General features: G+C 38.9%; 1 protein-coding gene across 2 annotated transcripts in view; it reads right to left on the bottom strand.

The window, feature by feature from the left end:
- Positions 1–26,608, bottom strand: part of SLC10A7 (solute carrier family 10 member 7) — a 147,084-nt gene that overhangs the window by 6,656 nt on the left and 113,820 nt on the right. For both annotated transcript variants that reach the window (XM_051790983.1, XM_051790982.1), the window contains 4 exons: positions 21,065–21,230; positions 18,181–18,232; positions 16,589–16,662; positions 339–484 (listed from right to left, as the gene is read on the bottom strand). In XM_051790983.1, coding sequence (XP_051646943.1) covers positions 339–484; positions 16,589–16,662; positions 18,181–18,232; positions 21,065–21,230 — 438 coding nt within the window. The remainder of the gene's footprint in view (positions 1–338; positions 485–16,588; positions 16,663–18,180; positions 18,233–21,064; positions 21,231–26,608) is intronic.

Below are 26,608 nucleotides of genomic sequence, written 5' to 3'. Positions count from 1 at the left end.
GAGATCTAAAGCTGTGACAATTAGCTCAAGGTGGATCCATTTTTATGGGGCATATTCTGAATTCATAATTTGCATGAATTTTTAATTTGAATTAAGTATAGAGGTCTAACTTCAAGCTTTGAATTTTTTCAGAGTATTTTCAGCCCCCTTTTCAAAGGGGAATAAAGTTCAGCACTTTTAATTTGATACTGCTCTGACTATCACTGTCATAGGGGAAGCAAAGAAACAGAAAAATCCCTTCACCAAGAAGGAACCTGAGGAGCTTAGGACTTGTGTTCAGGTATTTTTTTTTCCCCACAGTACAATTTCCATTATAAATGAAATCCAGGAATTCTTACCTTTTGCCTAGAAACCATCCAGGATTTTATCGTTGGTACCAACAGGCTGCCAAGAAGAATCTGAGCAGGATGATAGATGAGCAAGGGGACAGAAATTAAGGACAGGTGCTCATAACCTGCAAATACAATCTTCAGCATGGGAATCCCTGCAGGCAGAAAAACAGGAGACAGACACTTAGCTCTGTCTTTGAGCTCCAGATAAAAGCAAAGCATTTTATGTTACCTTGACATTTCACCAAAAAAAGAAAGAAACCCAAAAGAAACCAAATGAAGACTCAGAAGTTTGATATATTAAAAAATCCAACCTAAACCAGCAAGAACATGAACACAAAAAATACACAGCAGAGAAAGTTCTGTGGCGGAAAGGGAGGAGTAGGGAATGCCATAAAAGATCTTTTCTAACTATGCTAATAGTTGTCAAACTGCTGCTGCAGGCTTCACACACAACACATTCTGCTATAGCGTGACTGTTCAGTTGCTGAGCATAGTTCCCTACTGCTTATTTACTACTTCCTCACATTGTGCTGTTTTGTGTTTGCATGACTGTCCTCCATCCAACCTGCCTGACTCCTGCTTGTGACCTTTCTTCAGTCTGTTCACCACTGGAGAAGGGTCATGTTTTCCTGGCACACTCCCTGCCAGCTGGTGAGCACCCAAATGACAGCCTTCCCTGCTTTGACTGATTCATGCATTCTGCAGGTGAGTGCTCACATCTCTGCTCTACCTGTGTGTTTCAGAAGAGAGAGAGCACAAGAGAGAAAAGGTTTAGTGAACTGAGTGAGCAATAAGAAGTGCTCATGCCTGGGAAGAGTTAGGCAGCAGCTGCAGTACGAAGCTGGCAGATGCAGAAGGAAGTGAGTGTTGAGAGCTAAAGATGGGCCATTTTTCCTCAGAGCTTGAATTTGCACTTCACAGTGCTAATTTTTTTAGATAACTCCATGCATAATCTTCCTGCTTGATGATATGATAAGTAAAATTAAATGTCATTCAGTTTTCCAGTAATGAAACCGATTAGGTTTACTTTGAACACTGTATTGTTCAAAATTATCTGTTTAAATCTTGGAACTTTTGCTACCATGCTCCACAAAGTGCAGGTGTGGGCAAAACCTGCAACCAGCTCTGTCTTGCCTGACCAGATATTTGCATCGTCACCAACAAGAGTAGCTGGAATTCCTCAGGAGCCTCCTGAGAACATACCTTATTTTCTCCCTCATCCTAAACGTCATTCTCGGAATTTTCTGCCAGCATCAACCTTGCAGTGAAGCAGACTAAACACCACTTCCACAGAGCTCATCTGAATGTCCCATAGAATGACAGAACAGTTTGGGTTGGAAGAGACCTTAAAGACTATACAGTTCCAAAACCCCTGCCAAGGGGACAACCTTCCACTAGACCAGGTTGCTCAAATCCCCATCCAACCTGGCCTTGCCTTGTCTCCTTTCTCAGCAGTGGCAAAAAGCTGAGCTTTGTGCCACATGCCCCTCCATTTCCCCATTAGCAGATGTTTCAGCCAAAGTTGCCACATTCATGTTAACTTTTCTTTATATATTGGATAGATTCCCGTCCTCAACACCCTTTCAGGTTTCCCTTTGTGAAAGTTGCCTCCCCTCTATGTGAGCAAACAGCTTATTTGTTGAATATTCCCACTTGACTAGTGCCCCACTATTGCTGACACATGACTAGGCTTGCTGAAATCTTCATGTTTCCACAGCACCATTTCTTGTAACTATTTTTATTAGCTTCATCACATTACACCACTAAAAATCTCATCCCCATGCTAGTAGCCTTTACTTATGGGGATATTTCCAGGGAATGACCAAATCAAATAAATAAGGGTTTGCATGCTTAATTTCAGTATTATAATTACCTTCAAAACATCATGAACCTATCACACCATAGGGGTGTTTATTATTAACAGTAATTTCTGGGGCTTGGGAATAGATAGTATTTGGATAGAAATTAAATGGGCATTTTCATTATACCAAGACACATAATTTACTTCATATGCCCATCATTCTGTTTTTTTTCAAACAGATAAAGGTTTTATTGCCTGTTTCCAAGTCTCAACTTGACCCTTGTGGGTCCTTTCCCATTATCTAACCTCAGAAAAATATATGAGAGTCTCAAGTTATGAACTTGCTATATTTATGTGTGTAAGACGGTACCTGGTGTTTTGGTAGTGCAATTTCATCCACAGATCCAAAACCACTTTACTAAGCTGAACGGGGCTCCTACAGAGAGTCAGAAACACTACAATGACCAGCCTAAGATCACACAGAAAACTAATGGCAGAGACATGAACAGATTGGACCCAAAGTGACTGAGACACGTTTTAGATTACTGTACGTTTTCTGAAAGAAAAGATAAGAAATTCCAGCCTAAAAGGTAAATTCTCTAGAGAAAAGCTATTTCAGTAAACTAGGAAAAGAAAATTAAAGTTGTCAAATATAAATACAAAATACTATAATTAGTGTGACAATATAATTAGATCACTGGGTGGAAAGAGGTTCTTAATTCACAGCTTGTTTAAATACATGTCACAACAATAGGTTCCTGTAAGCTACTAAATGTGCAATTAAAGTTCCTGTTATTTACCAGGAAATGCTAACTGGGGAAAAGAAGAAATAATAATCATTTTTGCATGTAAGGAATAGTTCAATGGAAATTGAAAAAGCCCTGTTGCCTCAATAGGCACTTTCTGATTTTTTAATTCCAACTCAGCCAGTCTGCAACTCTCTCAGAAAATATTTCATGACAGAGATCCGCATGGTATAGTCACAAATGCTTGTGTCAGTAACATTATCATAAAGCTAAAACAAAACAGCCGTGATTTTATCTATTTTTTAAAATGTTGTACAAACTTTTTAGTAGCAATATGTAGTAACTGAAAGCATCAGTATGACTCCTAATATTTTCCAAATATATAAAACTCATGCAAACATCCAACTAGTGCTTTAATAGTTACTTTCCCTTCTCTTAGAAAACCTCAAACCTATATTTTTCTTATATATATGAAACACATGGGAAAGAAATGAAACACAAAACAACAAGAAAACCCAAACTAAAGGAAAATCAAATCCCAGCCAAAGGAAGAAAAGTGACATTGTAATGCTTGGGCTGATGTTGTATGCTGAATCTTAGCCCATTATGCATTTTCAAGCTGAGATTATGAACTAGCACTAGGAGCAGCTATAACAAAAACACTGACTGGAACAGGAGTAACATGAGCAGGCATGGCTATGACAGAACTAATAGAATAAATGAAATTTGTTTAAATCTTTGATGAATGAAGGTGCTAAGCAAAATGGTTATCCTTATTTTGGTCTGTTCACTGCTCTTTTCCTCATCTTTTATAGCATATTGCTTCCAGTGCCAATGGAGTGTGACAGCTACACTGAGTCCAAGGCAAGTAAAATTCTGCACAAGATCAAGTTACATACATTAAAAAACCCAGACCACTACTTGAGGCTTCAGCTTCCTCAAAAGTACATGGCAGCTTCCCCACGCCCCAATATTACTCAGGTATTTATTTGCCATCTGGAGCATTAAGGCTGCATTCACATGTATAAAGAACAATGCCTGTAAGGATTTTGTTTTCACTTATCTGCATTTCAGGGTAAGTGGACTGACTTCTGTGGGTCTTCATCTTGATTGGCACTGGAGAAGGAACACTGGCATTATCAGTTTCCAGATAATCATTTCCTTAAGTTTAGGATTGTTGCCATGGTCTGAAGGCTCATGCCTCATGCCACAAACACCCATTCATGCTGCTGTGGTTTAGGAAGTTTCGGGCTTCCAGCAGCCTAATTCAACTCCTCTGCCAAAGACTCTCACAACATATCATGAGACCTGAATGACAAAGTTTTTTTCTATGGTTTGGTGCCAAGTTGGGCAGCTTTGCTCAAATTGGGGTTTAACAAGCTATTGAGTTGCCAAAATCTTTTAAAGAGCTTTATTGCATGAATGTGTGTCCATCTCTTTGATCAGAGCTGACCAAACATCATGACAGGCACGAGTAAGGTTTGTATTCCATCCTCCTCCAAAGAAAGAAGGAATGTGGTATCCAGCTGGATTAGAAAGCAGCACCTCACCTGACCAGGAATACAGACAGCTGTAGCAGAAGGGAGGAAACACAGAGATCATTCCATAGATATCCCTTTCAAACAAGAGCATTTTTAACCCAAATTTCCCTCTTCCCCTTTGCCTGGCTATGTTTCTCCTACCAGTGCATGTTCCCATCTTCCTCATTGCTCTTTGGCTCTTTTTCCATTTGTATTTTCTTCTTTCCTCCTCTTCCCTCCTGTTCTCCACTCCCATGTTTCCAGCCTCCTCTAGTTTGCTTCCCAAGACCTTTGATTCAGGTCATTGCAGCAGTGTAAATTTTGGGTGCTTCCACTAAAATCACTAAGCTCCACTAAAGGCAGCGGGCACTGACATCACAGTCCCACTGCAGCCAAGAGAAGATACAGAGTACATTTCATTTTTCTCCCTGTTTGCATAGTCACTCAGCTCCTTCTTTCACATAAGCACTTTGCAAACCTGAGGAACAACTAGCAAGAGAAACACTGTGTACCCGTGACCTTCAGCCAGGGCAAGGAAGAGTGAGAGGACTGCTCTTACAGCCCAGTACAGGAAAGCCCTCTTTGCTCTCCATTGCTCCAGGGTGTTCCAGCTTGGCTCCAAGGCTGTGGTGTATCAGCCCTGGCCAAAGGCCACTGTTTCTTTAGTAGCCTGCACAACTGAGAGCCATTTAATCCTTCCTCCAGCTTTGCACACAGTATAGCCTCCCACATCCACCCCTTTCCCCTTTGCTACTCTCTCATTTCGTAGTCACCTTCTTAAAAGGCCCATGAAAATATTATGCTGCGCTTCACTACATTTAGTTAACTGTAAAATAATAATAATAAAAAACCCTAAAATATTTGAAGGTATTTTTAAGATAATTTAAATATAGGACTCTTTTCATCTAGCTATCACCGCAGTAATATAAATGAAGCAAATTAATTTTAATGCTCCAAGGTACTGATTCTGTGTCACTGTCACTGACAGGATCCAACTAGACTTTATGAGATGGCATTTGACTTTATGGAAGTGAGCACTATGCACGCATTTACAATTTTACAGGGACTTTAAGCTGTCATGCTGAAAAATGTTTATAAAACATTAATCAAAAAATGCCTCTTTAATACAATGCATTGTCTGAAAGATGTTAGAAGGCACATATTGTAAATGGATTCTTTTTCTGACTAAAGTAATTTCTACCAAAAGCCTTTCCCCACTGCTATACAAGTACACAGTGTGGAGAGATAAAGAGCACTTTCTCAGCACATTACTACCTGATCCAAACACTTGGGAAATCACTAATGTACAGCATGCCATATTTCCATGTCACACATGACACATTTGTCTAAAATTACCCAACAGAGTTTGACATTGCAGCATATTCCTTAGCAGAGCTTTCAACTGACATCTGCCAAGTAAGAACTTCAAGTAGGAGCTTTCTTCTTCTAACAAGCAAGTAAGAGTTTTCTTTTATCCTATACCCATGATGGAAGTGATAAAACAATAAGTACTGGAAATCAGGGGGTTTTTTTCTATTTTAATATGTTTATTTTATGCTCACTGGATGTGTAAGCTCCCCTTAAAGCACTGTTTCATCATTTGCTGTTTTCTATCACATTGCAATGGGTTCAGAGAACTTAATAGAACATTTTTATTACCACTGAAACACAGGCCATTATCTCTCACACCCAAAGCAGAATTATTGCTAGATGCTCTACTTACATACTTCACTGTATAGGTTTTTTCTCTTCAGTGTCTTCATAACAATTTATCCTAAAACTTTACTGCCTACATTACTGACACACATTCCACAACACAAAATGCTGCAGCATTTGTTCTCAGGAAAAGAGATTTGGGGCAAAGCAAAGAGGTCATCACTAGGGCTGTGGAACCACCCAGCATTCAGGAATCAGAACACCAAAGAACCCTCACAGAGAGGCAGTGGAAATACTTGGAAGAAAAGCCTTAGCCTCTGGATTTTCACCTCTTCCTTCTACTCATCTATGCATTTCAGAACTCTCAATTGCCACAATCTCCAGGTGCAATATACAAAATGAATCAAGTGTATGATGGCAGCTTCTCTGATGCTCTCCATGCTACTCTGTTTCTGGAGGATCCTCTCAGGGGTAGATGTGAAGAAAACGTTATTGGTCAAATACCTCTTTCTTTTTTCAACTAAGAAAAGGCCTGTAAAGAGGGGCATATATTGCATTAAACTGCCTCTGAGCTGCCAGAGCAGGGGGGTTCTGAACTTAGGATGCAAAGAGAGTGCCAAATAAGCATCTGAAATTTTACTGCCAAGTTTCAGAATAGCACTGCATGCAGCCCAGTGACTGCATGGTGGGAAAGTGTGGTGAGGGTCAGGTAAAGTCCAGTTTAGAGGATCAGAAAAAAGTTGTTCATGCAGAGAGCTACCAGAACAGCAAGTTGCTGCTAATCTCATTCTAACCCTTTCTTAAGGGCTTTCCTGTTTCTTCCCAGACAAATCATTGCTATGGTTAGTTTTAAGAAGACAGAAGTTCATACACTATTCCTGCCCTCAGTGAAGGCTAACGAGGGATAGATGATGTTCCTTGCCCCCATTCAGACTCTGTTACGACATAGTGGGATCACGACAGGAGAAGATGCTTTTGACAGATTAACTTATTATGGATTCTTTTTCCTCCATCTATGCCCTCCCCAAGGCATGCCCTGAATTCAAGTTGAATGTGCTTCCCTCAGGACCAGTTTCTTTCAGGTATGGGAATAGCTGAATAATATTTGATAACACATAACAATACAAGTATTTGCTTGCTACTGAGTATTCCCATTTCAACCAAAGAAAGTACCTTCCAATGTAACAGGAAATCCCATTACAGTAGAGGGAAAACTGTGTCTTTTTGCCCTCATACATGCTGTAGGAAGACTTGTGCTTAAAATATTTTCAGGGAATAAAGACTTTTTTTTCAGTACATTTTCATATTTCAGGTCAGTGACAAGTGTAATGGAAAGCAAAAAACATGCTCACAAAGTGGTAAAAACAAACGTCTGAGAGGGAGATTTCACAAGGGACTGTGAGACATTAAGGGAGTCTGGAAGAAATGCAGGGGAAAACTGCAAAATGGAGGCTTGTCCCAGCTCAGTCTGGAGGTCTGCACAGACCCTAATCTTCAAAAACATTTTCACCTTCATCCTTCTCCTTGGGAAAGAATAATGATTTATCTGAATATCCATCATGCCCTCGCATTACATTAAGTGATTTACCTCTTTTGCAGGACTAGAATTACTGGGAAGGCTCTGCACCGAATCAGTGATGTGGTCATATATTGGCCATAGTTATGCTGGGATGCAAGAATTTACACTATGTTATACGAAACTGGACTGGTCTAACATTTAAGTGAAGAAGGAGAATCTAATATGCTTTGAATGCTCTCACTAATTCTTTTTCTTCAGGTAACTGGCTCACTATATTCATCACAGAGATCAGTAATTCAAGTGCAACGTAAGTACAGTTACCAGGGAACAGCACATCTTGATACTATCAAAGTTTTAAGTAAGTAAAACTGTAAAAGCTGGGAGGAAAAGAAAGAAAGTAGAGTTTGTCTATTTCTGGGTTTTCAAAGGCTGCACTCAGATTGGAAGTGATGTTTAATGAACAACACAGGCAATCTTACCAGCTGCTAACAATGAAACATTTAACACCAACAACTGAAGACTAGTGCCTCAGACTCCAAACACCTCCACCTGTCTGACAATATGATGGTAGTAGCAATTACTTAACAGGGAATTCAAGAATTATTTGAACCATTGTAAGTCATATTTTATATGTGACTTACCCTTAATTTGGCATCACAATGTGGGCATAGCAATGTTGCAAGCTGATACTCACACTTCAATGCTTTTATTACTGCTTGGATATCAGCTCACTCTTCATACACATCACTTACTCAAGGCACAAGGTAAATTACAAATTGACTATCGAAGTTCAAATGAACAGAATTTAAACTTCCTTCCCTTCTCTCTATAATTCTTGTAGCCAACATTTTTTGAAGGTTTAATAGGTGAGAACTACTAATGAAAGGAATTCTGGACAAAGATTGACAAGTGTCCTAAAAACATGAAGTTGAGATAACATTAATTTGACTATTTCCTTGAACATTACTGCCCTCTCCACACAGAGCTGAGGCTAAGATTTCTCAGCATTAAAGTTTTGGTTGTATGGATTTTATTTAAACATATTGTTAAAAAAGCCAGTAAAAACATGCTTTATAGTTGTTCTTATATTTGTAAGCAGGGACAACCTGTTTCATGGTATCTTTTAATTATATTTTTTTTAAAGCTTTTTACCACCTGAAACCTTGATGCAAAGGAAAACATGAAACACAAATTCATTATAAATGATAAACAGGGAAAACATTTCCTAAAGAAAAAAACATTTGTTAGGAATACCAGCATAATTTTTCCACTCTTCATCTGATTTCTGTGGCCAAGAAAAGGAGATACGAGGCCAGAAAAGCTTAATGCTCCATTAGGGAAGGCATTTTGAGAAAACAGCTCCCTCCTAAAAACACTGAGGGATATTATTTCCTATTCTAAAACTCTGCAGACAAGTGTTACGTGTTCACAGTGGTCACGGCAGCTTTTAGAGGTGGATCCCTCCTGCAGACTACCAAACTGTCCTGTAACAGGAGATTTCTAAATTTTGCCCCTGCTGTTGATTTTTCACATCTTCGCACCCACTGCTTTGGAAGTGTCTGGAGTCAGCAGCTCAGACTGGCTGCCAGAAGGTGCACTGAGAGCAGCAAATGTAGATGCAACTCTCTCAGGGAGACTCAACATCATCTTCAATACTCACCAGCTTTAGTATGGGTGACACTTGTAGCCTCTGCCAGCTTGAGGTAAAAAAAAAATATCTTGAGTCATGTCCAAACATGGATCTTCCCAAGGGTAACCTGTCAGCTATCTGCTGAATATAATGTAGTTTCTTAAAGTAGATAAATTAACTTTAACTGGTTTTGGTAGGGAGGGAGAGCTCTTGTGTCATTATCATTTTACAGATGGATATGTGTGTTTATTTTTTTTTATTTCATTATAAAGAGGTATGAGCTTGCTGTCATTAAAAACCTGCAATCTGGTTTTTAGTGTCTGATCCAATTATGTGTACATCTGGAAAGACACACAACCAAATAAATAATTGGAGAGGTGCAACTCTGAAATGACAATTGTTATTCATCGATCTCTTTCTGCAAGTCGAGATTGAGAGATGTAAACTTCAAGTGAATGAGATCTCCTGGGTGAGATTCTTCAGTTCAAACACAGTAAACAACTGTTGTCCTCTGATGCACATTTTAGTACTGCTGGAGGCAAACTTTCTAAATATTAATAAAAAACCTATACAGATGAAAAGGAAGCCCTGGGAGCTGGTACAGAATTTCTTGCCACATTCTAAGTCTAATCAAAGAAACATATGTTTCAGGTCAGAAAAGAAAGGAGATTCCCTAATTTACTCTAGTATTTCCCCTTCTTGAATCACAGAGAGGTCAAAATCGAGTAAACTGCAACAGATTAGATATACTAGACTGTGATATTTGTGGTTAAAAACCAAAGGAGAGTCAGGTATTCTATGCCACTGTAACTCACTGGACTATGCCATTTCCTGCTTCCAGACTGGCCTGCCAGCACATTTCCCTCCTGAAAGTACAGCCCCTAGGGATGCTCCGGTCTGAAAGAGGCAAATATCATGTGGGGCCAGCCATGTATAAGTAACAAGGGAAAATATTAGAGATGCTCTGGCACAGACTACCCCAGCAACCCCAGCCTACTCCAAATGGCCAGTTTGACTTCTTGTGAAAACAGCCCCCTCAAAGTAAGTGGTGGATTAAGTATTACAGAAATGTTTACACATGAAGATGGCATCTCAGCTCAGAGCAGATTTGTCTCTGCAGAACACTCACCCTATTCCAAGTTACAGAAATCCTCTGTCTGTACTTCAGTTTGCTTATATTCTGATATATATAAAAACATATCTATATAACATATTACATAGCTATATATATTGAGTAAACTATATATATAAAACCATGGTTTTGCAGCTGTATTGAAAAAAGGTAATAGCATTTCCCAGGTATTATTTGGGGTCTACTGAGAAAGAAGACATGGCAATTACTTGGTAATAACCTAAATAATAATACTGTTTGGTAATAACCAAATGTTGGTTCTAGAAGACTGCTGAGCTAGGAAATGTGATCCACCTGTCCTCAAGCTGTCCTGCAAAAGAAAGAGAGAGAAAGTGCAGTAGATCCAGGTGCTTTTGCTTTTGCTCTCTCCACTGTATTTCTCATGTAACACAAATCCCTGGGTTCTTATATTCCAGAGACAGAGAGGGGAATTACAGAGCTGAGGAAAAAGCCCAGCCAATCACTTGCTGCTCCTCACGGGCAAGTGCTGGGCAAAGACTGAAGTGATGACAAAAAGTTTTCATATTGGCCCAAAGAATCCCTGTATCAAAACTAAGTCACTAAGCCCAATTCTGCGGGATCCCAGAAGCAGGAATGGGAGAATATCTAACTCTCTGGCAGTGGTGAGGGGTACAGACACAGCCTTCAGAAGACACCAATTTTTTGAAGCATATTCCTCCCATCAGCCTCCCTTCTGCCCCAAGGGCCAGCACCCACCAGTTCTAGGTGGAGGAGTAGCCAGATCATTTTTACATACAACACCCTATCAGACATCTGGGGAAGCAATGAGACTAAAAGTCTGTAAAAGATACAATATGCAAACTCAAGCACTAGTAACATCAAGAAATACAACAGGATGCCAGCAATCATGTCTGCTGTTCAACACTCATAGGAAAGCTCTGAAAGTAAAAGACAGCATCAAGAGTCTTACTCTTGAAAACTTTCAGAGAGCAATAACCGTGACTATTTTCTATAGCTTTATGTAAAAGTCAGAGGAACTATTCACACTTTTATAGCTTGTCACAATTAGTACCTTGATGAATAACTGCCTTAGAGAACAGTTCTCTGCCAAGAGCAGAGAAAAACTACCATATTTCAAGAATACCAGAGAATAGCCTGAATACTCAGGGCAATGTATCCGATCTGCCAACTCACTTTTTATTACAGAATTATTAAGAGATGCCTCCTTTTTAAAATCAACATTATCCACCTTTTATCTTAACATGAGTTAGAACATTTTGGCATTTTTCTATTTAAAGGTGAAAGGTGATTATCACAACACAATAAGAAGAGCCCGCACTTGATTAGTACAGCATTTCAATATATTATTTATCCTGAAAAATTTTATATGGAGCTATCTGTAGAAAGCATGAGCAAACTACAGGTAACTGTGAGCAGATTGGAGCTATATGTGAACATGATGCACCCTGACACACTGTGCAGCTGGGGAGCCTGGGGGAAGGTACGGGCTGTAAACTCCTCACAGACAATTGAGTTGTCTCTGAACCTACTTGTGCAGCACACCAGGTCTTTTAAGAGTTGTTCAAATACTACCAGTTGTCTACTCATGCAGTAAGAAGCTGAGTATTTAAAAAAAAATCAATCTGAATTAAATTAAAACAACACAAGAGAAAGTAAGTGTTTTGGTTTTTATTTCTAAAATGAACTCTATTCTTTCCTGAAAGTATTTTGTAGCCTAGAAACTTTGATTGCATTACTTTCAGAATTCCATGGTGAAAGAACTGCTACTTTGTTAAATCCAAATGAGGAAAAATACACTCTCCATCACAAACAATACCCTGATCTTATTATAAGGTGGGGTTATTATTCTTGTTCTGTTTTGTTTTACCAATCTGCTGTTCATCTTATGTACTGTATTAATATTTGCCCTTGTGATAGCCAAAACAGGTAGCAATACTCTGATTTTTGCTGATAAACTAATTTTACATAGTAAATACCAAGACTTAAAGTGAATATATTTTTTGACAATCCTGTATTTTAGAGTTGTAACTTCTAGCCAGAAATTCACCCTCTGAAAAAAAAAATAAAATAATGTTCTGTATTTGGCTGCAACTTTTGTGTAAGTGCAAGCAACAACTGCAGTATTTTTTAAATGAGCCACAGTGATAGCTTTGCACTTCCTTGAGGCCTCTTCTTTTCTCACTGAATGAACTCCAGGGAATGGCATCATGTCGGGCTTTCCAGATGGATTATGTGAAGCCATAGCTCAATGTCATTTTCAATAGCAAGGCTCATAATTAAAGGTCAAATAGTCACTTCATCTGCAATCAATCAATAGAAGAAGTACTAATACTAAGTACTAATCAATCAATGGCAAATGCACTAATAAAAGCCATGCATCAAATGTCCGCATATGTGTGTGCTCACATGTACTGTGCATATATGTGAGCAGGGAGAGGGAGAGAAAGAGAACAAAGTGTGGGTGAAAATGCCAGAGGGCATTGTGGATACTGTATTTATCCTGGCTCCTTTTAAGTTTATATCCTGCTCGACTCATTAGGTGAAATAGAAATAAACATTAGTTTTTCTGCATATGTGATGCCCTGTGTTCAAAAACCTGCCAAAGCCCCCACCTCTACACAGAAATACAGCTTATGTTCCTAACTAAGGAACACAAAGGCACCTACCCTGTGTAATTTGTCCTTACACAAACACGCCCTGCACTCTGATCTTTGAGACAAAAAGTGTGTCAACTCTTCTGTCTACAAAATAAAACCCAGCATATGGGACCAGCACTCATCTCCGTGCAGAGCAAGCACTTATTCATGGATTCAACAGTGGAAGTGGCAGTTGGCCTCATGAGCATGCACTGCATGGGAATTAGTTGGTTTCATAATATGGTGTGGGAGAAAGTGACTTACAAAAGTCTTCTCGTGCCTCTCCTATTACCACTTCTAAAGCTTTAAAGCTGTCAGCTCTTCTCCCACTTTAGTCTGTGCCATTCTAAGCTCCCCAGGGAATGGGCCAGACGTACCTATTTGGAGTTTCACCTGCCAAGCTGAGAGAAATCAGTTGCAAAGCGAAAGAACGAGTGTTGGGCGGTCACTTAGACACTACCACGCTCCACAACGGATGTGAAATGAGACCCTGAGCCGTGTTTGTGCTTTCAAGCATTGCAGTGACAGAGGGAGAGGGAAAAGCTCTCTCCACTATAAGCGAACAGGACATCTCTTGTTGCATGGTTTATAGTAAACACCTAGGGACAAGTAGAAATGTGCCAGAACAACAAAAGAGTAAGGGTCAAAATGCCTGTGTTTGTCTTGTTGCTGCTGAGATCAGGGTGGACAAGAGTGTTCTGTGGAAAGATTTAAGTGCCATTCAGAAATGGCTAAGCCTTAAAAATAAATTAGATCTATTCCACTTCCACTCTTCAGTGAAGGAAAAAATGCTACCTGCTCTGATTAACATTCCTATTGACATCATCAGCTTTGGGGGCACATCGTGTCACTCTGCAGCTTTGTAAAACTCGATCCTCCTTATTTTCCTACAAATGTGTCCTCATACAGCTCTACCTTATCTGGAACTGGTACTAACACCAAACAGAGTAAAATATTAATGGTCCCAAAACCAGTCAGCCTGAATCCGATACACAGTGGGCACACCTACATAGCACATACATGGTGTAGGGGTGCATACAGGAGTGGCAGGGACCTCAGGCTTACCAAGGATGGGCTCCTAGATACTGCCAAAAGGAGCATTTCCCCATCCCTCTTCCAGGATGACTGTAAAGCAGTCTGTCCTGAAGCTGACAAACAGAACGGTCTGTAGCCAAGAGACAGCCCTGCAGTGCTGCATTCCAGCATCTACCTGTTTCACTTCAACTTGCACACTTAGTCATGAGACATCTGTATTAGGGAAAAAAGTATGTATGGCTGGGGAGAAGCTGCAGGACGCCTTGAAGTCAAGGTGGCCAAAGTATTTTTGCTGGTGTACTTGGGCAAAGAAAGGTGCAAAATACAAAACCTGACTCCTGGGGCTATGCTAATGAGAGCAGTAGCTCAGAACTGGGGAAATGTGAGCCAGAAAGTCAAGGGAGATAGGAATCTTGAACCAAGTTCTTCTAAAGGGACAAAAAACCATAAAAATGGAGCATAGTGGCAGAAGAAAAGTGAAATGACTCAGCTGTGTGCATAGAGTTCAGGTCAAGACAGGCTGCATGAGAATGCTTGGCAGGGTGAGTAAAAGAAATGAACAGTCCTCATCTTTTTCTGGGTGATGGCAAGCCTCCTCCAGGACTTGAATTTTTAAAAAAGGCTTTCTGCTTATTTTCTTAGTGTCATGACAAGCTACAGTAATATTCAACAGAGCATATATATAACTGTTTTCACTGGGGAGGGAAGGGGAAACTTAAACATATGTGCTGTTAAACACAACCAGCATCTCCAGTCTTTGTTCTGTAGTATCACAGTTGTGTCCTAGGTTTATATAAACCTCCAAATACCAAGCATGGTAGCACATTATGACTTACATGTGCAGCTGCTTTCTACAAATGTAAGTGTAACTGTCCTGAATACAAGTTCATTTATTAGTGGAAGCTTCAGTTTGGCTGAAAAAGATCTAATGTCATTTAATCTGTGTTCTGCTCCAAGGCAGGATCGACTCTAACTATTTAATTTCTGTCTGAGGCTTCTCTACAATGATAGGAGATTGAAGACATCAATAGGCAACACATTCCAAAGCTAAACTGTTTTGCATTAGACAGGTTTCCCTGATGGTTAACTTAAATCATCATCATTTTAACCAAGTCACTCGCTTTACAAAGTCTACTGTGACAGAGTTACTTTCTTCCTTCTTTGCATTAACCTTTAATGCATTTGAAGATCACTACTGCATTTCAGCTGTCTTCTCTCAACAATCCCAATTGTTTCAATCTTCCTCTGGGTTCACATTTTTGAGGTCTACGATCATTCACGGCACTCTCCTCTGATCTCTTCCCAGTTATTCCACATAATTTTTGTATTGTGGAGCCCAAAACATTGTGCAAATGTCAAAAGCTGTAGCACTCTCAAGTCATACAAGTTTTGTTACTTCTCTGCAACCCACAGGACCTTGTGTGACAGGAAATTAGGTTAGTTTAGTATGATATGCATTTGACAAAGCTATGGGGCTGCTACTCATTTTCCTGTTCTTCCTATACTGGTATAATAATTTATTTAATTATTTGGTTCAGCAGTTTCCTACACAATGAAGTTAAACTCACTGACCTATACTTCCTCATCCCCTCCTTGTTTCCATCATGAAAAAAGAGGCATTATGTTTGACTTGTCTTCCAGGAACTCCTTCACTTCTCACAGACTTTCAAAGGCACTTGCTAACAGTTCTGCAGCACAGGCCTGGCTGAAGCAAAGAACCCTGAGGCGAGTTTTGCTGTATCAAACTGGCTTGGAAAACATCTCACCTAAGTCCCAGCTTGTTCTTCCTCTGCTTCAGGCTGAGTTCTTACCTTTGTTATCAACGCTAGGTGTGTTCCTCTTTGACAGATACAGTCTTGAAAAGGCATGTATTGAGTCATATATGCTTTACCAAATGTTTGTTTTCATATTCTGAAAAACAGTCCAGTCGTTTCACTGACTGAACATAATGGATGAACCAGTAGCAAGTGGCTGTAAGTGTATCTGATTAACAGTGTTCTGTGAATACACATCAGAACATCTTATTATCACTAAGGGGTCATAAGTGACAAATATCTCAGTGATGTTTTGAGAAATGAATTCTAAGAAATACAACTATCCAAAATATCTGCAGACTTAAACACATACATTTTGCTCATGTTAAGCAAAAGTATTGTCTATTTGTGATTTCTGAATACACTATATCCTTTGATATTCACTTACACATCTCAGGTTTAAGGTGTAAGATGTTGTTGTGAAACTGGGCAGATAAACCTTACAATCTTTTCAGTAACAAATCTGAAATTTTATCAATATTGGATTAGGCAACAGAACAGAATAAAAACAGAATGAAAAATCCACCTTCCACAAATAAGATGGTCTTACTCCATTACCACTAAAATCTCAGCTGAGAAGACTGTTCTCTGCCCTGTAATAAGCAGTTATTTTATCTGTGCAAGAATATTATCCTACTATTAGTATCATACTGTTAGCATTACTTGTCACACTAAAACCAAAACCATTTAAGCAGAAAAAACAGCGACTAAAACCTTATTTTTTTCAACAAAGCAAGGTATGAATGTTATTGATGTTTTGCTCATAGGCTTATCTCCTGACTTACCCAGGGTGAGGGATTTGTGTGTGGAACAGAAGACGATAGCCACTGTGTCTGCTGGTGTGAAAGTAGAGTTATTCCTAGAAAATAAAAGAGTTTTAATAACCTCTGATAACAAAAACCTTCTTAAAACAACATCGATCAAATATATTACTTTGAGGATCTATATACACGTTCACATCACTTTGATCAGGTCTAGTGACAGAAATAATTCTACCCATAAATGAACAGTAATGTTTGATTTATTTTTTTAAAGTAGAATTGTTTCTCAGTTGTGGCAAACTCTCTAATGAATACACTCCCATATGAAGGAATGGAATTCTGAACACATGGTGTGTAGGACACAACTTTATTCCAGCCAAGGTTATGCTGTATCACAGCAATAGCCAGCTTGACTCCATAAAAAAAAAAAAAGAGAGAGAACGACTTACAATTTCTTCTCCTAGTATGTGATATTTAAAAAATACTCAGTTTAGATAGCATATTGAGTCTACACTACGAGCACTGCTTAGAATATGGAGTTAGCTTCTACTTCAGAGAAAAACTGCATCTAAGAGTTAACTCATTGGGACTAAGGCCAGGAAGGGTGGGAAAATGACATAGTGAGAGAGATACATAACTAGCCAATGGATCACCCTTTGGTCCACATTAGGAGTAATTCTATGAGATTCTAAATATCTCCCATACTGACTTGGTTTCTACTTATGGCAATTTAGATTTCACAGTTCGGACATAACTTCCCCCTAGGTTAGGTCTAGCAGTTCAAAGGTTACTTAAAAATGCCTTTTAAGGCCAGGATATTATCTTGCCACAGAAGAATTTTCTTGTGGCACTAAAAAAGCCCAAATAGCTTTAAGACATCATACTCTTCTTTGTGATTCTCCCTTACAGATATTGTGTAACTTATATAAAGTATATGTCTGGATTGTGGCACTTTCCATTCAGCAGAGTGCAGTTAAGACAAATACTCCAGTAAGTCTAAGAGAGAGAACAATGGTGGAGACTCCAACCAGCCCAAGTGATGCACTAAGCCACTGGCTAATATCATTCTCACAGTACTATTTTCTGAGAAGTGAATGTACGACAGTCTTTCCTTACTGATATTTAAAAAGGAAAAAAAAATAGCTCTACCAAACATTAGCTCAGGACAACTGTCTTTTAAGAATCACCACATAAATGTAACAAATTTGACATATACACAGAAGAGTGAATTGCCAGCCCAGCAAATGTATCTTGAGATGTAAAAAGTCAAACTGAGTTCTCTCTCTCATATGTCATCAGCATGTCTGCAGGGCAAATTATACCTTCAGTGACATCTGTGCAAATCCATTTTTTTCAGTGGATGAGGTATAGCAGTGATTGATTGAGATTTAACAACTCTGTAATTAACACATGAGAAAGGACAGAATTCAGGTCCTGCTCTCTTAGCCTATGAAAGTCTAACAGAGAAAATGCAGTAAGAACAATATGAAATACCAAAATGAGGTCACCCCTATTCAGAAACCTGCCTTTACATATTTGCATAGACTGTATCACCCAAACTACAGATATTACACAAAAGAAATATTCAAGGGTTGTTATTCAGCTCATTCAATTACCTTGTGGAGAAGAGGAAAGTCAAAAACATGAAGCTCATCTGAACAGAAAATACTGAAAGAGAAACAAGTTAAAATTAGAGCACAATTGCAATTGCTGTGTACATGCCTTTTGTCCCCATAGTACAGGTCAGAAGCAAGGCTGGACCAAGTCTATCCAGAGAAATCCAATGACAGAAAACCTTTAAAAACTGTCTGGAAGAACAATATGTATCATTATGTGGAGGAAAACCAGAACTAATGTTTTTCTTCCTGGGCTAACTCCTCTGAATCAAGTATTTCTTGATGGTAGGAAAGGTCACTAGTGCAATGCTGCACATCTCTTTGCACTAGCTTTGCTTAATTGGTTGACATCATAAAATCTGTCAGACATGCTCTGGATGCTGGTTATTTAGACTTTCCATCTTACAGGAGGAAGTACAGTGTGTAAATGCGATCAAAATAAATACTCTCAACCCTGGGTATATTAATCATGATCCATGGTGAGGGTAAGAGAAGATCATCACAGACATTTTAATCCTCTCTGAGACAAAGGCTAATTCCTGAACTGGGCAGTGCACATCAAACAAAGCAGCTTTCGTTCAAGCTCAGTCAGCTTTGTAAGTGCAGATAGTTCTGAGCGTCCTGAGGGGAGCTCTCCTCTCTGCCAGCTCTGCTGACACCCACAAGTGCTGTGGGATGCACAGAGCCCACCCTTGGACTGCAGAGACGTGGGGAGAAGCCAGTGGCTTCCCCGCTGTGCAGTTGGGACTGCAGAGGCTGAGCGTCACGCCAGAGCACAGGAACTCCCACAGAACTGGAGGAGAAACCCTGTGACCTGCACAACCTTTTCTGTGTGTTTGTGGGTTATGGGGGAAGGGCTTTTACTTGCAGTAGAATCTAGGGTGGGTCCTCTCCCTTTCCCTTGCAAAACTTGTGAATGCAATAAGACTAAGGTATCCCATAACATAGCACAAGTCAGGACAATACATTTGATTTTGACCCCAGTTTACAACTGGGAAACATGGCAGGGATATTAGCTATTACCAGTGACATTTTCTATTCTCTTAAATACATTTCCTAGAACGTATAAATGTCACCTCAGCATGTACTTAATTCTTCCTTCAAGAACTAGGAAGCAATCCATTGTTCCTGAATTACAATTTTTCTGCAACTAAGTACATTAGTTTAACAGGCACAGAAAAAACCAATCCCTTAATACATATAATTCTGTAAAGCAATAAACATGTTTTGCTACCAATTAGTCCTTGTGCATACATGCCGTAGCTAGAATAGTAATATAAAAATTACACAAAAACATTAATCAGCAGACTAAAAAATGCAGTTTCATCTCAAACTCCTCATGCTAATTTCACTTCCTGGTGTAACACAATACATGCATCCAGCCAACACATCCAAAGGTGATACAGAAACTTTTTCTAGAATACAATGTGCATATCCATCTCCAAAACTTCCTCGGGTTTTGGTTTTATAAATATTTTAGGGGAAAAAAAACCAATTGTCTAATATCTTCCAAATAGATTCAATGCTTATGTTAATATTCTTACTAAGAAATTCCAGTTATGCACAATGGCAACGTAAATGTATACATAGTGATTTTCAGGGCATTGCATGACAAATGGTACATATAATTACACATGGCACAAATGCAGAGTTGTCTTGAAAAGCAATAAAGACCAAAAAGGGCAATGGAAGCAACACTCTACACCAACTTTTCAAGAAAAAACACGTCTTTTTAACTAAAAAAGAATAATTTTTTCCAAAGTAGTGGTCAGCACAGTAACGTAAAATTACTTAGTTTTGAATTTCTCTGCATGTTAAGTCAGAGTTGAAAATTTCTCTGTCATCCTTTTTTGCTGACAACTCTGCACCTATTTAAGTGCATCTGGGACGTGTCCTTCTCAGGTGCCTGTACAAAGTAGTATTTCATCCATTTTGAAAAAAAGCTCCATAGCATTGCTTCCTACTTCTTCACTTTCAGAATAAAGTATTTATATAACACCATTTATAATCCCATGTACTATTTTACACATGTATAGTGTTTTATAATCAAAAAAACTGCCAAAATTAGGAGAGAATTAAGACCTGATGCACAAAGGGCAGGGGCAAATTTTCTAGTGACTTCAGTGGAAGTTGGATTTGTAGCAATAAATTATTTTTATTAGGCAGAAGCATGTGCAAACAAACACGCTTCAAGGTAGGTGATGCACTGATTTCTTGAAATCTAACAGTTTTAGAGTATGAGATGTGATTTATACTGAAGTATACTGTAGTTACCTCTCCTCCGTGCAAATTGAAACTCCTGTCTCTGGACAGTCTAAAGCGAGATGGGAATTCCCTACTGGGAGAGGAGGCAGCGCCTGTATACCACTGCCTTTCCCTGGGAGGTGGTGATCTGCAAGTATATTTTTAACTGATGGCAAGGATACCAGCAGGCTATTCTCATGTGTATGTTATTTAAGGCTGAATGACTAGAGTGCTTCTAAAACAAGCTCTGTAAACAATGCGTTCATCCACAGAAACAGAAACATATCAACACATTCAGGCTTGCAACTAGTTTCTAGGTTTATAGTATACTAGGGAAGAACTGTTTAAAAATTATAACAGTGCTTCAGAGTAACAGCTCAAACCCAAATCTTTCCAAAGTAATGCTTTACCTGTTTAGAAAGGAAGGACCACTGGGCAATCTCAGGCACACCTAAATAGCAGGGTTCATCCTTTTCTGAATGCTTACTTGATCCCCTAAAAGCATCCAGCCCCTCGGAAGTCTGGTAATCTCGTTTACTAGATGCTTTAAAAGTACAATCTCTATGCCCATGACAGTATCCCCACAGCTCCACATGGGCACACAGCTCATTACAAAGAGATGCTTTAAGGCTGAACTTACTTATGAACACTATTATGATCAAGCTAAATTTATCCAGGTCGATATTTGGATTGGCAAAAGTATCACAGAACGTTGTGTAGATGATCATCAGGAGCACACAGCTGCTGATAGCACCAAATGGAGGCTTCTTCCTTTCAAGCCAGTCCTTGATGTATCTTCGGACAATCTGAAACACAGAAACCAACAGGTTGCCTCTTTTCAAAGATGCAGGGAGCCAAGTTGGGCATCACAAAGTGAATCTGACAGCGGAAAGACACAAAGAGAAGAGAGTAATTTGGATGACGGCCACAGTGGATTTCAAAGCTTCCCTGCCACACAACTCTTCTTCTGGGGAATTTAACATTTGTAGTGCAACTTCCACTGGGCGTCCATAATGAGAGTATATTTTCAAGTACATTCAAATCCATCCTTAATCATGCCAAATGTTCTTTGCTAGCTGTCACTGAGACATGCCCATTAAGCCTCCCCAAAGTTTATCTCCTCTGCTGATACTAATGGATGTATGTAATTATCACAGTCCCCTTTGCATCAACAGACAATTCCAAGTGCAACTTTGGGAATCTTAAAAATCTGACATCTTCAGGAATTTCATGACGGTAGATAATCGAAAGTGATCCATGGAACATTTTAATATTTAAATAGCTAGCGATGCACCAGAAGTTTTTAATTAAATTATAACTCAAGCTTGAAAAGCAAAAGTGCATGTGTTGTGGGAGTTTAAATAATTCAAACTCTGAATATCCAGAGTTTTTGTAAATCCAAAGACAAATGCCATTTGCACGCTTTTAGAATACCAGAATTAACACATGAAAACAAGGAAACCTACTGTACTTAGCAGAACTTTTGCACTTTCAGGAAACAGAATCTGAAGGTGTTTTTCAAGAATTTTTTGGAAACAACTATAAATTTTAACGTAACTTTCAAATTATGCTGAATAACACGGCACTAAGCCTCAGCAGATACAATGCATCTATTTCAGTCCTGCCTGGGGAGTTGCTTTTAGTTTTTCTGTTTACTTTATATGGTTTGGAGAAACTTTTTAAAGCTTTTATCATACAGCTGCAACTTGTGTTAATTTTTCAGCAATCACATTATCTTGCCTAATTTCTCCTGAGACCTCCTGATGTTCTCTGTTACCATGCTCTTTCGGAAATAACAGCATGAGATCCCGAAGCACTTCTACCAGAGGGCTCCAAAGGTGTCTCGTTACCTTCCCTTAGCAGTACCATTAATAAACATCACCACCATCACTTTAATAATACAGAACGTCTTAGAGGTATTCAAGATTAATATCAAAGCATCATCAGCAATGCTACCACAGGACCCTTTCACACGCTGACTGCCAGAGCTGCGGGATTGACCTCATGGCTGTCATTTTTTCCTCACTGCCTTCCCAGCTTGTTTGCAAGTCTCTCAGTAGGGAAGTTCTGGAAGCAGCTATCCCAGTCACCACAGCAAACAGACTTCATCGACCACAGGGCACACACTACAAATTTGGCACATGGGGTTCACACAAAGCTAAGCAGGCTGAAGACCAGCACTTATGTCCCAGCATTTCTGCTGGGGAAAAATAACAGATTTGCAGGAAACCATGTAAGGGAATGCTCAGCGCCCCAGTGAAAACACTGAACTTCAAAATTTCACACTTGCCAGATGTTAAAGAGAGAACATAACTCAAAATATAAGGTCAAACTTCTGAAAGAGTTTGGTGGAGCTCCTTCAGCCATCTCCTGCAAGCCACTGGGTAGGAATAACACGCTGCATTGATGGAAGAGAGGCAAGAAAGCTGAATGAAGACATGTAATGAGCAGTGTGAAAGACATCAAACGGGTAGTCCAGATTAGTCTAATCTGAGCAGATTTGGGACTCTAATTATCAGAAGCAAAAAGCAAAGTCTTTCACTTTTAAAGTGAGTGTTTTTTTTAAGAAAGCTAAAAAAAATCCTATTATCCTTTAAATTGTCACGTTGAGGAAAAAGAAAAGCTACTTAAGACCAGCTATTAATTTATGGTCCTTCCAGAAGATTTATACTGAAAGTAATGAGATGTTGAAAAAGAAAAGTGATGATTCATTATGCCACAGTACAACTTATATTCTAGGTATTTATTGAGAAACCTTGTGCCCGTACAAGGTCTAATAATAACAAAAGACATGACAATAATAACATTATACACGTAATTATCATGGACTGACATATAAGGAAAAAAACACATTTAAAAAAACGAAACTGCAAGTATTTCCTAAAAATCTTAAATTGAGTGATAGTTTCTTTAAATATCCACTACTACCTAGTCTGGAATTACCACGAATCGACAACGATAAATACCAGCACAGCTTCTTACTGCACATGGTATTTTTTAAAAAAATTCCATAGTCAGACCCTGAAGAACTAAATTTTGGCTTCAGGAAATCATCTAATCAATCCAGTGTCATGCTAAATATGTACAAATCACAGACAAAATACATCCTCTCTAACACAGAATCCTGCATATTTTGATCTTCTCACAAGGTTCAACAGGATCTGTAATTTCAGAGGTCACTTCAGCCTATAATCCCTGATTTGAAGTAACCTAAATTCTTGTATAACTTGGAAGGGAGAAATATAACCTTACAGAAGCTCCTGTCAGCTGATTCATTTTGACCAAAAAACAATCGCTTTGTTATTCATGCCCAGCAGAGTTGCTTCAGGACAAGGATACTTTGAAAGCCTCTTAATTCTTAACCCAATTCTACAACTTTTCAGAGTAAACACGGAACTAAAAAAAAATTTGTAGCGAAATAACAATAAATCCAACAAATACAATAAAGACAACACACACTCAGAGCCTGGGCTGAAATGTTAAAGCAAAAGCTAACATAATCATTTTTGGATGGTAAGGCCTGTACGAAGGATGTCAGACTCAGGCACCACAATGTGTGACACCTCTCAGCTGAAATCATGAAGTCCAGTAGTTTGAGACACATATCAGTACAACGGGGCATAAGGGAGGGAAAGCACCAGAGAAACAAGCAGCTGATAAAACATCTGAACTAATGATCCTGTGGAAAGACGAACTTACAGCCTGGAGCAGAAATATGAACAACTGGCATCCAAACTAGATGTATCACACTGATGGAAAAGAGTAAAAAGGGGGATGTATTGTGTTTGTGTGGCAATGTTCTGGTAACAGAGGGGAAACAGGGATGACTACCATGAGAAGGTGCCAGAAGCTTCCCTTATGTCTGATGGAGCTAATGCCACTGGGCTCGAAGACAGACCCACTGTTGGTCAAGGCTGAGCCCATCAACAATGGTGATAGTGTCTTTGGGATAATATTTAAGTTCTTTACTCAGAGGGTGGTAAGACACTGGCACACGTTTCCCAGAGAAGTTGTGGATGCCCCATCCCCGGAGGTGTTCAAGGTCTACTGGGTAGGGCAACCTGAGCAACCTGATCTAGTGGGTGGCATCACTGCCCACGGCAGGGCAGCTGGAACTAGACAGTCTTTAAGGTCCCTTCCAACGCAAACCATACTATCATTCTATGAATATTCAGTTTGTGAAACATAAAAGCATTTTAAAAGGTACTCTAGTGGGGAGACGCTGCAGGCTGCTATCATGCTGCAGATCAATGCACAATTTTTAAGGTACAAAGTCCTTGCAACCCGTACCCCTGCTGAGGCTCCTGCAGAATTATTTCTGTGAGGAGGACTTCAGACATCTGGTCCTATACTAGTGATGACATTAGGTATGATGAACTGTAAAGATTTTTGTGCAGATTCAAATGCCAGCCCCAAAGAGCACTGAATGACTGACCCAGAGGTTACACATGAAAGAACCTTCTCTCAAACTGTGGTTTATTGGAGAGAAGAGTGCAAGAGGAAAGTGGAAGAGAAGTAAAACTTTGTAGTAGGGGATATTTGATAAATAACCTGCATGATGAAAGATGCTGATAAAGTCACAGAAAAACTAGACAATAAAAGAACATAAACATGTCCATCAGGCAACCACCTCCTGGTGACTACATTCTGGCAATCTCCAAAGGTTTTGCAAAGGCATCAGCTCAAATTTGCTTCAAAACACAGTTTCAGGCTCAAACTTTCCTATTGGCCAGGATTTAATTTTTAACAACAAAGAAATGTAATTACACATGAATTAACAGTAGTGTCCCCATTTCAATTTAGTTCTTCTACCAGAATAGTTACATCCACAGTATTTTTCCTCCAGACTGCTCTGTATCCTGCCATAACCTCCTTGTCTAAACGCCAGCCTCCCTAAGCAAACAGGCTTACTGATCATATGCTTAATTCACTTAACATTCCTGTACAAAGAAACACAATCTGCTGTTCCAGGAAAGCAGGTAAACAATACTCATCTCTTATAAGATCACACATGAAAACAGCAGTAGATATATTATAGAAAAACAATTCATTTATCTAATTGTACCTTCATAACAGTCACACTGTATATGCAGAGAAATTTGGCAGTAAAATACAGCTAGACTGTTTCCATCTGTCTGCTCAAGTGCTGGACATACAAAATAAAAAATGCAATAAGCAAGGTAATTCATTAATGTTCATTATTAGTTGAACTATACAGGGCAAGGAGCTCCCTTCCCTTATATGGAACGAAATAATTTCCGACATTTGTAATACAGTACATCTTTTAAAAATTATCTAGATCTTCAACTTAATTTTTTTAATATTTTTTAAACTCATGAAAAGAAAAAAAAAAAAAACCAACAAAAAACAACAACAACCAAACCAGAGGAAATGGTTAGGAAGTCACTTTTTCTGTTTCCATTATACACACACGCATGTCTCTTAGTATTTACACCATTACGTAAAATAGATTCTTCCTGTTTTTATCAACCCTTTTGGACTGATTTAATCTTTAACAGAATTTACAATGTTTTTACTGCACTTCTGCTCCTCTGGTTTATTATGTATTGGTGTGTACTTCTAAATACCTGGGAACAACACCTGGGGCTTTACCATTTAAACAAAGAAACACAAGTCACTTTTTCCTTGTGTTGAAACACACAAGGAAACAATCTGAAACCATGCTGAATTATCACCATACCTAAATGCAGCATACCTTATTTACTTTGTTTTCTAAGGTAAGATTGTTAACTCATCCTAAATTAATATTATTACCACTTACAGCAACAGACTTTTGCAATGAACTCTAAAATGTAAAATTTTCTTTTGAAAATCTTTGACTCTGATTAGATATTTTCAACAGTTCAATAATTTCTCAATACCTCTTCTTATATAGTGATGGCAAAACAAAACAGACAACTGCATGGAATATTGAGAACTACAGCAGTGAAGCCTGGAAGACACAAAAGGTGGGAAAATTGAAATAAAATCAATTAAGATGACAGTGATTGTGAAAACCAGTAGAAAGAATCAGATACTAGAATTGAAGGGAGATTAATTTGGTTGTAGAAATGAAATAAGGTGATAAGATGGAACATCCTTCACAGATTTCTATACAGCACAGCTACCCACCATATATACAAGGTCTGCATTGCAGTTCAAATGTACCAACCTTTTTCCAAAG

Source organism: Manacus candei, unplaced genomic scaffold (genome assembly GCF_025592945.1).
Source record: "Manacus candei isolate 608988 ecotype Guabito, Panama unplaced genomic scaffold, ASM2559294v1 h1tg000028l, whole genome shotgun sequence".
NCBI lineage: Eukaryota > Metazoa > Chordata > Aves > Passeriformes > Pipridae > Manacus > Manacus candei.
This window is presented reverse-complemented; position numbering and strand designations above follow the sequence as displayed.